Here is a 15135-nt window from a genome sequence, read left to right as displayed (position 1 = left end):
CCCATGTCACTCTCCTCTACGTTGTTGATAGTGAGGGTGGATTTTGTATGGTTGTAACCCAGTTTTGTCGTGCTGACTTGGTAACGCGGCGTTTTTTTGTCTGTTGGTATGGAACTAGGTGGGCCCAGTGGATGTGACCATGTTATTGTGGGTCGGTTGGATCCTATGGCAGTACAGCACAGAGTAACAGTTTCCCCGATTTTAGCCCAGTGCACTTGCGTGGAACTGTTACAGTTCTCAATGGTTGGACTAGAGCATGTCAGTTTATCAGGGTTGATAGAGGATAGTTTTAAATTTTTTAGGTGAGGTGGGGACTGACATGTGATCGAGCTTGAGACTTTGGTCAGAAGGATTTCTTTCATGCAGCAGTCACAAGACCACGGGTTGTTGTCTAGTGATAGAATAAGATTGAATTTTGCTGGCCTCCCAAAAAGAGGGGATGGACATGCCTCCAATTGTTTCTCAAAAAGAGAGGATGGAAGTGCCTCTAAGCGATTGTCATTCAACAATAATTTATTATTATGATAGCAACACTTTCTATGATCAAGCATGTTAAAAAATGCCAGTTCGTGGATCTTCTCTAGCTGCATATGGCTGAAATCCATGATAAAGCTAGTATCCTGCATCTCTTTGGAAATGATGTTGGAGAAACTATACTCGTCAAATTGTTTTATGGGGTTCCCTTTTAGGCTGAGTTTGAAGTTCTCAGCAATGGTCATGTTGGAAAATGCCCCTTTTTGAATCGTGGTGATGTTGTTGTATGATAGATCCAAATGTTCAAAGGTGTTTTCATTCGAGAACATTCCAGGTTGGATATAAAGTATTTCGTTATGCCCTATATCCAAAAAACGGAGACTTCCCAAGTCTGCAATACTGGATGGAATCACACTCATCGAGTTGTAAGAAACATTTAGGGTACGGAGATTTTTTAACCCAAAAAATATGCCATGGTTCAGTCTGGCGATCAGGTTGTTAGAAAGGTCGAGGTACCTGAGTTTGGACAAGGTTGAGAACAAGGCATTATTATTACCAGGCAGTGTTGTAAGTTTGTTATATGCAAGGTGAAGTTTTTCAAGTTTCTGCATGTGTTGGAAACTGCCTGGCTCTACAGTTCTTATGCTGTTGTAATTCAGGTCCAAATATTCAAGATTCCGTAGACCAGCAAAACTCTGCAATCTGATGGCAGTTATAAGATTGTTGCTGAGGTCAATCACTGTTGCATGCTCGAGCGACTGAAATTTCCTATCTCCAATTGTAACTATTTGATTGTGTTGAAGCTTGAGACGAGCTGTGGTTGGTAGGATATCGTCAGGAACCACAGGGAGGTCTCTGCTGTGGCAGTCAACTTCCGTACCTTTGCTGTCAACTTGAACTTCTGTACCTATAATATATAATAATAATAATAAAGTAGTTTATTGTCACGTCGATGAAGGTTAGACATCCATGTAATATGATACACCAAAAAGCAATTACTTATTAAGCAACTGGATATGATTTTGAAAACGTCAGATGTTTCAGCTACATATAGTATCCACTAGCTTTCGTCAGTGACTGAAAGACCAGAGGGGAAATGCAGGTTTATAAGCACAAACTATTTCCCCTCTGGTCTCTCAGTCACTGATGAAAGCTAGTGGATACTAGCTGAAACGTCTGATGTTTTCAAAATCATATCCAGTTGTCTGAGTAACTGCTTTTTGGCGTAGTTTATTGTCAACTTGTTGACTGAAATTGTCCACAGTTTGCAGCCACATGTGTGGCTGAATTGATGTAAGGACATCACAACAATATACATTCAAGTAGTAGACGTTAAGAATTACAGCAAACTTACACATTAAAAATAACGTTACGGTATTAAAATTACAATATTGATGATGTAAAATAACACAGTATTAGATCTTGTTTAAAATAAAAAATTGCTCAAAATTTGGATCAATTAAAAGTTAACATCAATGTCAGTATTGCACGTAATACATTCTAGAGGACCGAGGAGTTTAGCAATCTGACAATGTGGGGAATGCTGCTATTGTAGAAGCGAACAGTTCTAGTACTGACAGAGTCCAGGTTGTTGCATGTTTGAGTACCTGTGGTGCAGCTGCAGACTCCATTATATGCGCAGGCTTTGAAAGCTGAAGTCAGGTGTACCAGGGATATGGAGATGGCTAGGATGACTGCACAAGGACCCATCTTCTTTTTTTCTGCGTTGAAGTTCCTGAAGAAATAACAGACTGAACGTTAAACAGAACGCTCGTTAAAAACACAAATGCCCGAGTTCTACTAAGTTCAGAAGTATCTCAACACATACACATAGAATTTCCAGGACACTACTATCCGTCCAGCAAAACTGTTACAGTAGGAAATGAATGTACAGCAGTTCTGACAGTCTGACAGGTCATGTTGATTTGATTATATGGATAACATCCTCGTGTGCATGAATTTTGGCCGTTTCAAAAAAAAAGTTTTTAACCATACTGTAAATCGTAAAAAACAGTTGCAAAATGAGCAAATATATACCATAAGTTGCAAAAAAGTCTTTTAGCCCCAAATGCAACAATAGGAACCATGAAGTCAACACAAAAGGCTGGGTTAATAAAAACATTAAATTTTAAACTTTCAATCAAACGACTGCATTGATAGATGGAAAAACTGTAACAAGTAGGAGGGAGAGGACTTTCCTCAACTTTTGGTGGCAAAATATGAGCATTTTTTAGTTGATTCAGAACCAGATTTTTTTATTTTTTTTGCAAATCAGAGAAGAGGTGAATCCAAGAACCAACAAATCAAATTGGTGTGGCCTTAGTCATACAGTAGTTTATTTTTTATTTTATTTTATTTTTTTCATTTATTTATCCAGGGGTAGCATATCACCAATGGTGGTTTTCAACGTTCCTTGCACAGAAACAATTACATATACATTGTACATAATATAATAACAGAAAAAGAACTTAGTACTTACTTATCATAATCGTTGTGATAATAAACGAAACAGGACAAATTAATTTTGTACAGAAAACAAACTAAATAGCTTACCCGTCAGTGAAAATCACAGAGCTTGACTTATGATGGCCAAGTTAACAGCATAGAGCAGCAACATGTACATGTAGGTGGAGGACCACGTCTTGACTGTTCCAAACTGTTAGTGTTAGGAAGTATCTACTAGTATTTTGAGCTCACAGTAACACTTGTCTGATAAGAACAAAATTCCCCTCCTGTCTTTTTCCTTTTCCTCCCCGTTAGTTGATTCGTGTTTTGAAGTGCAAAGTCAGACCCACACTTCCTATGGGAATTCATGCCCAGACACTCAGACAGGGAAATGAAAGGAGACACCATCAGGAAAATGCAATCCCACTGGAGAAATGAAAAATGTAAGAATTACAGTACAGACAGGGAAATGAAAGTAGAAAGAAAAGGAAAGGTCTCCCGTGCCCTTATGCAGAGCGTAGGGTGGTGCCCATATCCGGGTAGCCCTTGGGCGACACACAGTTGTGCAATGCACTACATCAGGGGGCTAGTCCACTGGGAGTGCTGTGTGTTTCAGCTTCCCACGCTCTTTCTCATATGTGCTGAGTGCTAGAAGAGGGAAAGAAGTGCGTACAATTTTTATAGTCTTTGGTATGACCCGGCCGGGGTTTGAACTCCTACAAAGCGAGCACTCTACCAATTGAGCTATTGCACCGGTACATAAAGGAGAAACCATCAGGAAAATGCAATCCCATTGGAAAAATGAAACAGCTGTATTGTGCATTAAGAAAAATGTAAGAATTACAGTACTTCTGTCACACTGACTATGGAATTAAAAGAATTCATTCTGACACACCAATTTAATTTATTGGTTCTTGGATTTTGTCATAAAAAATATGAAGCGACAGGGCGAAAAAATAAAAACAGGTCTGGGCATCCTATTATAGCCCCAAATGCTACCATAGGAGCTATGAAGTCAACACGAAAGGCTGGGTTAATATTTTAACAATGAATTTTGAACTTTTAATCAAACCACTGCATTGATAGATGGAAAAACTGTAACAATTAGGAAGAAAAGGACTTTCCTCAACTGTTGGGGGCAAAAGATGAGCAATTTTGAGTTGACTCAGAACCAGAGTCAACTCATCTTTTTTTTTTGCAAATCAGAAGAACCAACAAATTAAATTGGCGTGGCCTAAATGTTGAGATAGCTGGTACTTTTGATTGCAAGCCATGTTTCCAGTGACAATCTGTAAACTATCAGACCAACAACCTTGTTCTGATCTGAGTTAACTTCCTGCCTGACCACGCCCCCAAGCAAATGCCTCTATATCAGTGCGTGTGAATTACATGTAGACTGCTTTTTTTTACAGTCTTTCTAGAAATGCTAATTTCTGAGTCAGTGAAGATTTTAAAAAAGTTCACTAATACATGTACCAGTAAAAAGTGTACCAGTAAAAAGACACATTTCATTTTTTTTGCAGAGACTGATCCTTACATCAGACCTCTGCTTGGAGCATACTGTATTTCTGATTTTTTCACTGTACTGTTATATATGTGCACTGTCACTTCTGTACCATGACCTTATCATTACCGTTAACAAATAATTCCTGGACTTTTTTCCCTGCATCTGTCGCCACTGTGAATATATAGTTCTGTGAACATGTCCATTTTTCTCAGACCGTGAAATTTTGCTACCTTGAACATAATGTGAGTTACAGTAGTCTAGACAACAACCTGTGAACTGCTTGGCAAATGAGTCACACCGGTTGTGTTGAATCACTTCTACAGAAATATACCTCTTCATATGGTTCCTCTTAATCTGTTTCCTCTCCTGTTCTCGTGACCACATGTACTGATGAAAGTGCATTCCTTTTTTGGCCCAATGATGTAACTTTAAGTTTGGAAGTTCATGGAAAGGCCAGGCATTTTTTTAAAGGAAGTTTAATAAAGGAAGACTAGTTTAATAAAATTATACATTTTTTCCAGGGCAGGGGAATAATTTTTTTTCTCAACTGTCATGATATCAAAGCCACATGACATCAAGTTTGGTGTAAAGGTAATTTGAAAATACATTATCAGAAATTGTTGTTTTTCTTATTTTTGATCCCGGCCTTTCAAAATGATTAATGATGTATCATCTACTGTTAAAGGTAAACTACAAAAACTAGCCATTTTGTACCCTAAAAATCACCACTGACACAAACAACAAGCCACTTGGGAAGATTTTCACTGCACATAACATTTATTGACCAAATCTGTACAGGCCCCTGCAAAACTGACTTTGCTGAATCTCCAAACCCTAAGAATTTAAGAAATGTACAGTACTTGTGTAACATAATATGCTAGTACATCTTCTGTATGGGCTGTTGTTAAGGATATGTCCAAATAATTCGCATCATAAAATTTCCTGTCAGTTACAGAAAATGTACCCCTATTCCCATAGTAGTTAGCTCCAAAGCAGACAGTCTTGAAACTGAAATTTGGTCAGCACCACTCTTCTGCAGGGGGGAAAACTTTGGTTCTCCTGAAGTCCCATTGTTGCAACTATACAGTCCATGTCAGTTACAGTAAATGTACCCCTATTCCCATAGTAGTTAGCTCCAAGGCAGACGGTCTTGTAACTGAAATTTGGTCAGCACCACTCTTCTGCAGGGGGAAAAACTTTGGCTATCACAGAGTCCCATTGTTGCAACTATACAGTCCATGACATTCTTAGGACCTAGATGTATTATTGTGTGCCTTAGCATGTCGTAAGCATGTGTGAGCACCAGTTTGCTGCATCCTTAGTAGGGTAATGGTTAAGTCTTTCCCACCATGGGATGTCTAAGCACATCGGCAAAACATACTGTGCCTGCGAGAAACCCTGATTTTTGCATGCTGTCATTAATCTTAAACATGCAAATATGACTTTATTCTGCCGAAGTGCTATACACAATACTGACAATAATGACTCTTTCCTAGAACAACATCACTATGGCACAAGTTACCACGTGATTGTTTCCCATATGGGTATAACCTTAAACTTTTCAAGTCTAAGGTCAACAAACATCTGTCCTCACTGTCTGTGCAGTAACCCAAAACAGTTGAGTGGCTCCCATGAGCCTTGTTTTGTGGTGAACATGAAGTAAATAAAAAAAAACATTACGGGTTTCATGCAGGTGCAGTATGTTCTGTCGAGGTGTTGAGACATCTATGGCACAAGATGGGGGTGGGCGGTCAGAGGACTACTGAGGGGGTAGGGGGATGCCTGTGGGGGTGGGGGCTTCCTGCAGGTTCTTCACGAGCTGAGCCAGCCAGCGTTTGGTGGAGTTGTCGTCCTTGAGGACAGCAGCGAAGGTCGTGTCCTTCAGCTGGTCGGGTAGGCATTGCCGCAGCGCCTCACGGGCTCTGTGGGTGGAAATGCAGAATTTAGGAAGTAGAATTTAGGGATTAGTGCTGTGTACCAGTCTAGGACTTGTAAAAATGTTTTTAAGTTCAAGTCCAAAAAAACTTTAATGTCTGGAATCAGTCCTGGACATCACATTCCCCTTTTTGTTCTAAACCTCCTAAATCTTCAATAGATCAAAGAGTTGTGCTGCAAAGTGAAAAAAAATATTGTCATTGGGCATCGTGAAGTGTCGGCCTCCATGAATTATGAGGCCACAGTTATACTCAGTTGTGCCGCCTGAACAACATACGTTTCTTCTAAATCCTGGTAGTACAGTGTGCGTGCTACAAAATTTACCGGTACATGGACCGGTGCAGGTAGGCATCAGAAATATCTGCACAGCCCCAATTTTGCTTGACAAGTACTGAGGTGCATATGCACCCAGTATATTTCTCGAGTCCTGCATAACTAAAGTTATGAAGAGAAAAGAAAGGAAGGCCTCACCTTGGGTTGTCGGACAGTCTGAGGTAGTGATTCAACTTATACAGTACAATACAGTATTTGTTCCTAGGCCTAGGGATCATACTAAAAACTGTTCAAAAACTACTATTATGATATGCACCCAGTATTTCTTGAGCCCTGCATACATACAGGAAGAAAAAAAGGAAGGAAAGCCTTACCTGGGGTTGTCGGACAGTCTGAGGTAGCAGCGCACCACGTGTTTCAGGAGACGGGCGGAGGGCTCTTTGGACAGCTGGAGCACCATCTTACCCTGAACAACACACAAAGTACAGTTGATAAATCAGTGAAGGTTAGACATCAAGGTAATACGCCAAAAACAGTTATTCAAACATCTTACCCTGAACAACACACAAAGTACAGTTGGGTTTTACTCTTTCTCATGCAAAAAGCAGCTTCAAATATGACAGATTTGATTTGACTTATTGAAATTGCAACAGTACAATACATATGGGACACAGGCAGCTGGTGTTATGTTTCACAACAAGAAACAAATACAGGACAAAACAATACTCACTACTTTCACTTGAGTTAGGTGAGGAAAGTCGTGTAAAGTATCTTTCCAAAGGGCACAAGATCGGTGGCATGGCAGGACTTGAACCCAGGCCCTCTTGGTTTCGAGTCAAGCACTCTGCCGTTATGCCACACAGTAATCATATATGGTATGTCACCCTACAGTAGAAGTATTGTAGGCAGAAGTACGCTCAGCCTTACCAATATCATGGCTACATGGGAGAACCTCTCGTAAGTCTGACAGATGTACGACAAGCCTGTCTCATCCAGCAGGATCTTCTGCAGGATAAACGTTGCAACCTGCACAGAAAAAAAACAACACCACACAAATGGGTCAACATCCTTTTTTGTCTAGTCATGGGTTATCAATGGCAGACACATGACATGCAAAATGGATATGTTTGGTACAATCCAGCATGTCTGTGAAGCTGATGTGTTACGCCGAAGGGCAGTTATACCAGCTATACAGATACAGATGATCTATACAGATACACGGCGGCAGCTAGGTACATTACATCGAACAACCTGTCACACTTAACCCTTGAACATCTAACTCTAAATTTAAGTTTAAAGCTATCTAATGACAATGTCCCTACTGTACTTGGTGACAGCGAGTTCCACTCTGCTATACATGTAGTACTAGGGAAGAATGAATTTTTGAACACCTCAATCCTTGGTTGACAACTCTGGTACTTGAAGGCATGTCAGACTATTTCTTGTTCTTTTCTGATCTGGCATTAGGTACTTGGTATCTCCACCAGTTACTCACAGTTTTAGAGAGCTCGCTGCCTGACTCCATGATGCGCAGACACAGTGGAATGATCTCTGTTGTCAACAGGAAGTTGATCACCTCCTGTTCATCTGTCTGTGAAGCAAAATGCATTTAAGATTTTAGTCCTACATGTCTTAATTATTTCAAAAGAATACAATCTTCAAACTCATGGAAACAACTTGAACAAATATTGAATCAAACCAGCACCTAATCTTTTATCTACCACAGAAAATTATATCTGAATCACTACAAAAGTGACACCATATTGTAAATAATTGACATATCTCCTAAATTATAGAATGTAATAATACTCTCCTCAAGAAAACAATAGATTAGCTCAAGTATTATTATGAATTAGCTCTGTTATAATTTAGTATAATTCATGTATCCACCCTTGTTTTTTCTTGTTGAGTTGTTGAGTAATAAATTTGATTTGATTTGATTTGATTTGTAATGTGGCAATGCATGAACATTGCAATGCATCCACTTTGCAAAAACTACAACTTCGTGTTCTTGAGACTGCTCACCTTGACTAAGGCACCGATGACCCCCAGACTGGTCAGTCGAAGATACTCGAATGGTCGTGTCTTGCTTACAGTGTGGAGGAAGGGGTATAGGAACAGGGGGATATGAGCTGGGGGGGGGGGCACAATATGGGAAAAAGTTATTGATATAAGATATCAAACAAATGTAAAAAGGTTTGACAATGCAGGAGATTAAAAAGAGACGCAGTGATCATTATACAGAATTTTTGTGCAAAGCTTCAAACAAAGCCTTTGACGCCACTTAACATTTTCATCTTCAGACCCGAAGAAGAAGCCAACAACAACATTTTCTTGCAACTTCGAAAGTACCAGGTAATCTTCACTCCATTTCAACAAAATCCAAACACAGATTACTTTGGACTTTGACCTGTTAAGAAACTTTTCATTACAGCCATTACTACAGAGACAGGTATTTCTTTTTACACAACCGTTAATTCTCACCTTGCTGACGTTTTGGTGTCTGTCAGACACCTTCTTCAGAGCTTCTGATGTTTGGGATAGTGTTCTGCAGTACTCCAGTCAGAAGCTCTGAAGAAGGTGTCTGACAGACACCGAAACGTCAGCAAGGTGAAAATTTACCGGTTGTGTAAAAAGAAATACCTGTCTCCTAAGTTCTACCAACCTGATGAAATTATTTTTGGAAGCCATTACTACAGTGTATTACATAAATACTTACAGGACAAATCTAAAGGAAGCAGGGCACAGACTTACCTGCCAAGAAAGCTGATCTTGTTTCTGGATGTGAGGCCACACACTGTAGCAGTGCCAGGGCATTACATACCCTGTTGGACTGGTGGGCCTGGAGGTGGGTATACCAGTAAGAGTAGTTCATGACATGTCTTGTCTCTCATCAAGGACAGATATGTTTGCTTATGTGCGAAAGGGGTTTAACGCAAAGGACAGGCCATGCTTGCCTGATTAGGGATGACGCTACATTACTCGATATTTGGAAGTGTTTTTTTTAACAGACAATGAACCCTACTACTGGAAAATTATTCTTCGCATGACCTTTTGTTCACCTGACAAAGACAGTTCAATTTTTGCCTTTCTCCTTCCATGGCAGAATTGCTTTGACTCTTTTAGGTAACTTGTCTTCCTGATCATCTGATTTACTATTTTCTATTCCATGTAAAAGGGAACCAACTAAAATATTTCCCAAAGAATAATAAGTTACATGTGTTATCTAAAATCTACTTGATACTGAGTAGTATACAGTCAGTATCCTGGTTTTGATACCAATTGACAGATAACAGATAATACAACATCACCATACAATGTACATGCTTTAAAATACATGTGAACAGTACAGTACTAAAAATAGTTTACTCCTGAGGTAATTCCAAGTATGAGAATGTTTGTAATAACTTACAGTGAGATGAGGAGGGTTGATGGCGGGGTAGATGTTGACTATCTCCTGTAGCAGGGCTGCTACCGTACCGAAGGAGTGCCACAGCATGGGAGCCAGGTCTGACACAACCTCACGCTTCTTACTGGGAGTTCACAAGGGAAAATACAAAGTGATATTAATATTGCATGATATTCCTGTACTAGATGTTGACTATCTCTTGTAGCAGAGCTGCTACCGTACCGAAGGAGTGCCACAGCATGGGAGCCAGGTCTGACACAACCTCGCGTTTCTTACTAGGATTTCACAAGGGAAAATAAAGAGTTATGTTGATATTACATGATATTCCTGTACTACACAGGGAATTTGTGTCATTGGATTCATACTTTGCTTAAATGTAATTGCCTATTGGCATTTTGACATGAAGTTTTGCAATTCATTATGGCTTCATGACACCACAACGTATTGTTTTTCTCTCATGTTTCTTCTTTTTCTCCTGCCATTTCTTTAAATGGATTCAACATTTTTTAGCCAAATGACCTGAAATTTGGCATGGAGGTAGACCAGTGGGCAAATTAACGCTAGTTCCAGATATTCAGTTTTTTTGGACTTGAACCTTAACATTTTTGCAAGTCCGGAACTAGTTCCAGCGAACTGGTACACAGCACTATTGTCCGTGCCTATCAATGAGAGCCTGCATGGGGGGTAGTGATTACGAATTACGCAAAATTTCCGCCGCCAATTGCGAATTGCGTTCAAGTCTGAGAGCTGATTACGACTCTATACTTTGCAGTTAATGTTCTATTACGAATTACGTTGATTTTGGGTGACTGCCTACAGATTACGAAGACTAAAAAGGCCTGATTACGCCTTACGAAAAGGGGCATGCAGGCCCCCATCAATCATTGATGCAATCAAAAACAGTGAAAACTGATGGTATAAAGTCTTACCTGAGCTCTAGGAGCGCATTCTCCCTAGTCTCTGGGTTGGACAGCTCCACGATCCACTGGTAGATCTTGTCTCGGTCCACCTGCTGCCCCGCAGCTGCAGCCACCTGCTGCGCCTGCGAACAGACAGAAATAAAATAATAGTAGCAATAATGGCAAAATCCTCAATTCTGAACCGGACTTCTTTAATAATTAGCGATTGTGTGAAGCAGATGAGTATGGGATAAGGTAGATCTTGTCTCGGTCCACCTGCTGACCCGCAGCTGCAGCTGCAGCCACCTGCTGCGCCTGATAGCATGGCAGACAGGAACAAAAAATCAGCTGCCAGGGATCTGTATCTTGATAGGTAACCTGGTATCCAGTCTATCGCGGTTGGGGCAGGCTGTCTTCTGGTCTCTTAGTCTTATAGTTTTCCCCACCAGTACAACAGAGTAGTATCCCTCCTCTTTCTAGTATATCTAGTAGCATCTGTAGGCGCAATGCGATGCTTGCAATCTAGGGAAGTCCTGGGAAATTTAGGATATCAAGCCTTCAAAAATGCAATTTCCTGCATTCTGAGAGGCAAATCATGGGGTTGAGAGTGGTTGTCGGTGGTCCTTCGGATGTTTTCACATTTTTACCCAAGATTTTTGTTGATTTTGTCTGTCAAGGTTGACGGATTGGTTTTAAAAAAATTGGCGCTGAGTTGCACTGGGTAGAAGTTTGCTGTTGTTTTCACTGGTTACCCATCTGCAGAACCTGCTGTTTTGCGGTTCACATATAAAAAATTTGCAAGGCAAGGTGTTCTTGCATACAAATATTCATGCTTTTTCAAAAACTAACGCACCGAAAATTACGAAGACCATCCTTATATACCTCAATTCACCTACTAAACCGATCAAATCACATCTAACGACAAGGAAAGTGCAAAATCTATGAGGCTCAAAATCTATGAACCTTTCATTCATCGCCCCCCTCCCCACACGTCAGTTCAGTATAAAATCGCTTGAAAAGGAACGCTCATTTATGAGCTAAAAACACAAAGCAGAGAGGCTAAATGTCTTCTGCAATGCACAAAAAGCCGTTTTGACTCACCTGCTGCGATAAAGTGTGCATCTGTTGCATAACTTCCGCCGTTTTTCACGTTTTTTTGGACGAAACTGAGCTTTCGAAAATGCGGAGGCGAAAACAACAACCCAGCCCCTCCGCACAGGAAGTAGATATGACGTCATGCGTGACCCGGAAATACTTGGTATAGTGTGCAGTATGTCAGCTTACCGATCAAGGTCGAAAGAAAATATTTCTTTTCTGTTGACCTCTCCTGAACCCTTGTCAATCTACCTGTATTACTGACAATAAGCATAGGAAAGGCATGCATAGGAAAGAATTTTTCAATAGAAAGCAAACACGACTTCGAAGATTTAGTAAATCTAAGAATAACGCTGCAGTTCCCATTGTCGCCAAAAGGAGGCGCTAGGCAAAAGACGCACAAGGTATAACGTCAAGCGATATCACATGCGCAAAAACCTCACGATATCAAGGACTTTCTATGATTGAACGTCCTTGATGATATGTAAGATTTTTGCGCCAAAACTGTAAATATAAATAATTTAAAGGTTCTCATCTAGATTGTCATTTTCAATCTCTATTTCGCTTTTCCGGTGACTCCGAGAATGTTAAAGTTGCGCCAGGCCCACTGTATTTTTAGGAGGCTCCTAAAAAGAATGTGAATCAACAACATGGCCGCCTTGTGTACTTGTTTACTATGCGCTAAACGCGTCATTGTATATGGGTATGTATGTATGTCTGTATGTGATGGCGTTCAGCACCAAGGACAGATATGTTTACCTATGTGTGAATGGCGTTTAGCGCAAAGGACAGGTATGTTTGCCTGACCGCTCGAGTGGGGATGGCATTCAGCGCTAAATCTTGGTTTTCGGATGGTTTATTACTCAGAATGAACGTCGCTGCTGGAAAATTGCTCTTGACGTGACATTTTCCATTGACAGCCGAGGCGTCAGTTCCATGTTTGCCTTCCTCATCTCATGACGGAATCAGAGCTCTCCGTATGACCTAACGTTATATGATGCTGACACTTCTTGACAACTTGACTCTGGTCTTAAATGTTTTATTGTCTCATAAACCATACTTAAACATATTCCAATTATTTTTTTTCTATATTCCAACATTTATCACAAGACATGGCGATGGCACACTCGAGTTTTTTCAACTTATATTTATGCCACCACCAACGCAGACAAACGCATGAACGGACAGCAGACATACTCATTTTCACCTGAGTAAATGAGGCATGTGAGCAAGTGAGGAAATTCGTGTAAAGTATACCCAAGGGCACAAGGTCGGTGGCATGGCAGGATTCGAACTCGGGACCTCTTGGTTCAGAGCCGAACGCTCTGTCGTTACGCCACACGACCCGCATTCCAATGTTTAAGAAAACATCAGTTCAGCGGCTGCTCAGTGATATTTACCTGATGGAAAAGAGAAACCATCAATAAGGCACGTATCGGGTTGAGTGGTTATTTCCACGGAACCACGTTCCTTATCCTACAATTCTCGCAGTCTCTTAGTGTCACTGACGAAAGGTAGTGGATTCTACCTGAAAGGTCTGACCGTTTCCAAAATCATATCCAGTTGCTTGAGTAACTGCTTTTTGGCGTATCATTTATTACCTGGATGTCTAACCTTCACCGACACACGTTCCTTATCATGCGAGCACAATAATAACACTACCGCCCTCGGGCGTCATAGAGCGTGACTGATCTAAAAAAAACGCGCTTCCTCCCTTTCCCGGAAATCAAGCGAGATGCCCTTTTAGATGGCTTCTGTGGGTTCTGATGGTTTGCGCTACCGGCGTGGGCCGGTGTAGCATTTGAAGAGCGAACCCTGATGTGGTAAGGACGAACTTTAAGTACATTGACCCCATGAAAAGTCGCCCAGGGCACAGTATCTATAAAACGGAAGGCCCGCTGATTTTTTTAACAGTCTAGAACATTGATGACGCCCTTCGTGATTTTTTAGTCTTGAGTAATCTCCAAGCAGATCATACGATGGCATTAGGCAGTATCCATTGGTCAGAGCCTGCGGAGTGTCCATTAGCCTAGGTGGCCAATAGATACTGCATTACCACCGTATGATCTGCTTGGAGATTTAGTCCTGGGGTAAATTTTATACCACACTTTTGGATGTTGCATGATTGCCATATACTAGTAGTGACTAAGCGTTGTGCATAAAGCCCTATGTGCATAGCCACTCTATGAAATTCAGTGCATTACTTTGTGGCACTAGAATACATTACTTTGTGGCGCTAGAATGCATTACGTTGTGGCACTAAAACGAATTTCCTTATTTTAGGAGGATGGGGGAGGATAATGGGCCCAAGAATACGAACTGGAATGTTACCAAGAGAAAAATCTATTACAATTTTCAACTGCTCGTAGATATAGTTTTTCAATGAAAGCTCGGAAGTTTTCTTTGTGCTAAGGGATTTCACACATACCGCCCGAGACACTTACTTACAATGCAGCGAATTCGTGCTGTATGAAGGCAAATAACATACATCTGGCGGCAAAGTTCAGACATTCACTCGCGCACGAAAAATTTGTTGTGCACGAACCTCTAGTAGCAAAATGTACATTCGCACCAGTGAATACATCCTTTTCCCACTTCACACACTTGTTGCGGAGGCAGTCAGCTATTACATCTGGTAATGGCACCATCGCCAGCGCTTCAGGGCTCTTACAGAGGAGATTACTCGGCGGAAAACATCGGAGGAAGACTTCATCAGTCGAGAAGGTCGCGGGGATAGCCTCCTGTGCAGGCCTCCGGGCGGGTGGAGTTTTCTTTTAATTGCCGGTCATCCTACAACCAGCCGCCCAGAGAAGGTCTATGCCATCCGTGGTGGGTACAAACCTTCTCTGGGAGGCTGGTTGTAGGATGGCCGGCAAAAGAAATTTAAGGTGTGGGGTCGTGTGGCGTGCTCGACTCGGAACCGAGAGGTCCTGGGTTCGAGTTCTGACATGCCACCGATCTTGTGTCCTTGGGAGCACCTTACACGACTTTCCTCACTTCACTAAGGTGAAAATGAGTATGCCAGGTTGAAAAGAAAACCAAGAAAATTCTACAAAACGCAGTATCAAAACTCCCACCCACCCGCCCGGAGGCCTGCA

General features: G+C 41.1%; 1 protein-coding gene across 4 annotated transcripts; it reads right to left on the bottom strand.

Annotated features, from left to right (window-relative positions):
- Positions 1-6151: 6151 nt before the first annotated feature.
- LOC109478029 (cell differentiation protein RCD1 homolog) lies at positions 6152-12164 on the bottom strand. Of its 4 annotated transcripts, XM_019779480.1 has the most exons (11): positions 12044-12164; positions 11204-11257; positions 10973-11037; positions 10231-10318; positions 10047-10079; positions 9389-9476; positions 8660-8766; positions 8130-8225; positions 7562-7660; positions 7009-7100; positions 6152-6348 (listed from the first exon to the last, which is right to left on the bottom strand). In XM_019779480.1, exons 1-11 carry the CDS (start codon positions 12071-12073, stop codon positions 6186-6188), a joined length of 915 nt encoding a protein of 304 aa, XP_019635039.1. In that variant the 5' UTR covers positions 12074-12164; the 3' UTR covers positions 6152-6185. The 4 variants fall into 4 exon arrangements, with proteins under 4 accessions (XP_019635039.1, XP_019635038.1, XP_019635041.1 ...); XM_019779479.1 differs by lacking the exon at positions 10231-10318 and having other exon boundaries at positions 10047-10167; XM_019779482.1 differs by lacking the exon at positions 11204-11257 and having other exon boundaries at positions 10973-11085.
- Positions 12165-15135: the final 2971 nt, after the last annotated feature.

The sequence above is a fragment of the Branchiostoma belcheri genome, unplaced genomic scaffold (assembly GCF_001625305.1).
Source record: "Branchiostoma belcheri isolate BF01 breed outbred unplaced genomic scaffold, Haploidv18h27 scaffold42, whole genome shotgun sequence".
Classification (NCBI taxonomy): domain Eukaryota; kingdom Metazoa; phylum Chordata; class Leptocardii; order Amphioxiformes; family Branchiostomatidae; genus Branchiostoma; species Branchiostoma belcheri.
Note: the sequence above shows the minus strand (reverse complement) of the source record. Positions and strands in the feature narration are given on the sequence as shown.

Coding starts and splice junctions, on each gene's coding strand:
- LOC109478029 (XM_019779480.1), bottom strand. CDS start 12,073: ATGCAACAGATGCACACTTTATCGCAGCAG. Junction 9,477..10,046: donor TCAACCCTCCTCATCTCACT/GTAAGTTATTAC, acceptor ACCCACCTCCAG/GCCCACCAGTCCAACAGGGT. Junction 8,767..9,388: donor AAGATCAGCTTTCTTGGCAG/GTAAGTCTGTGC, acceptor CCCCCCCCCCAG/CTCATATCCCCCTGTTCCTA.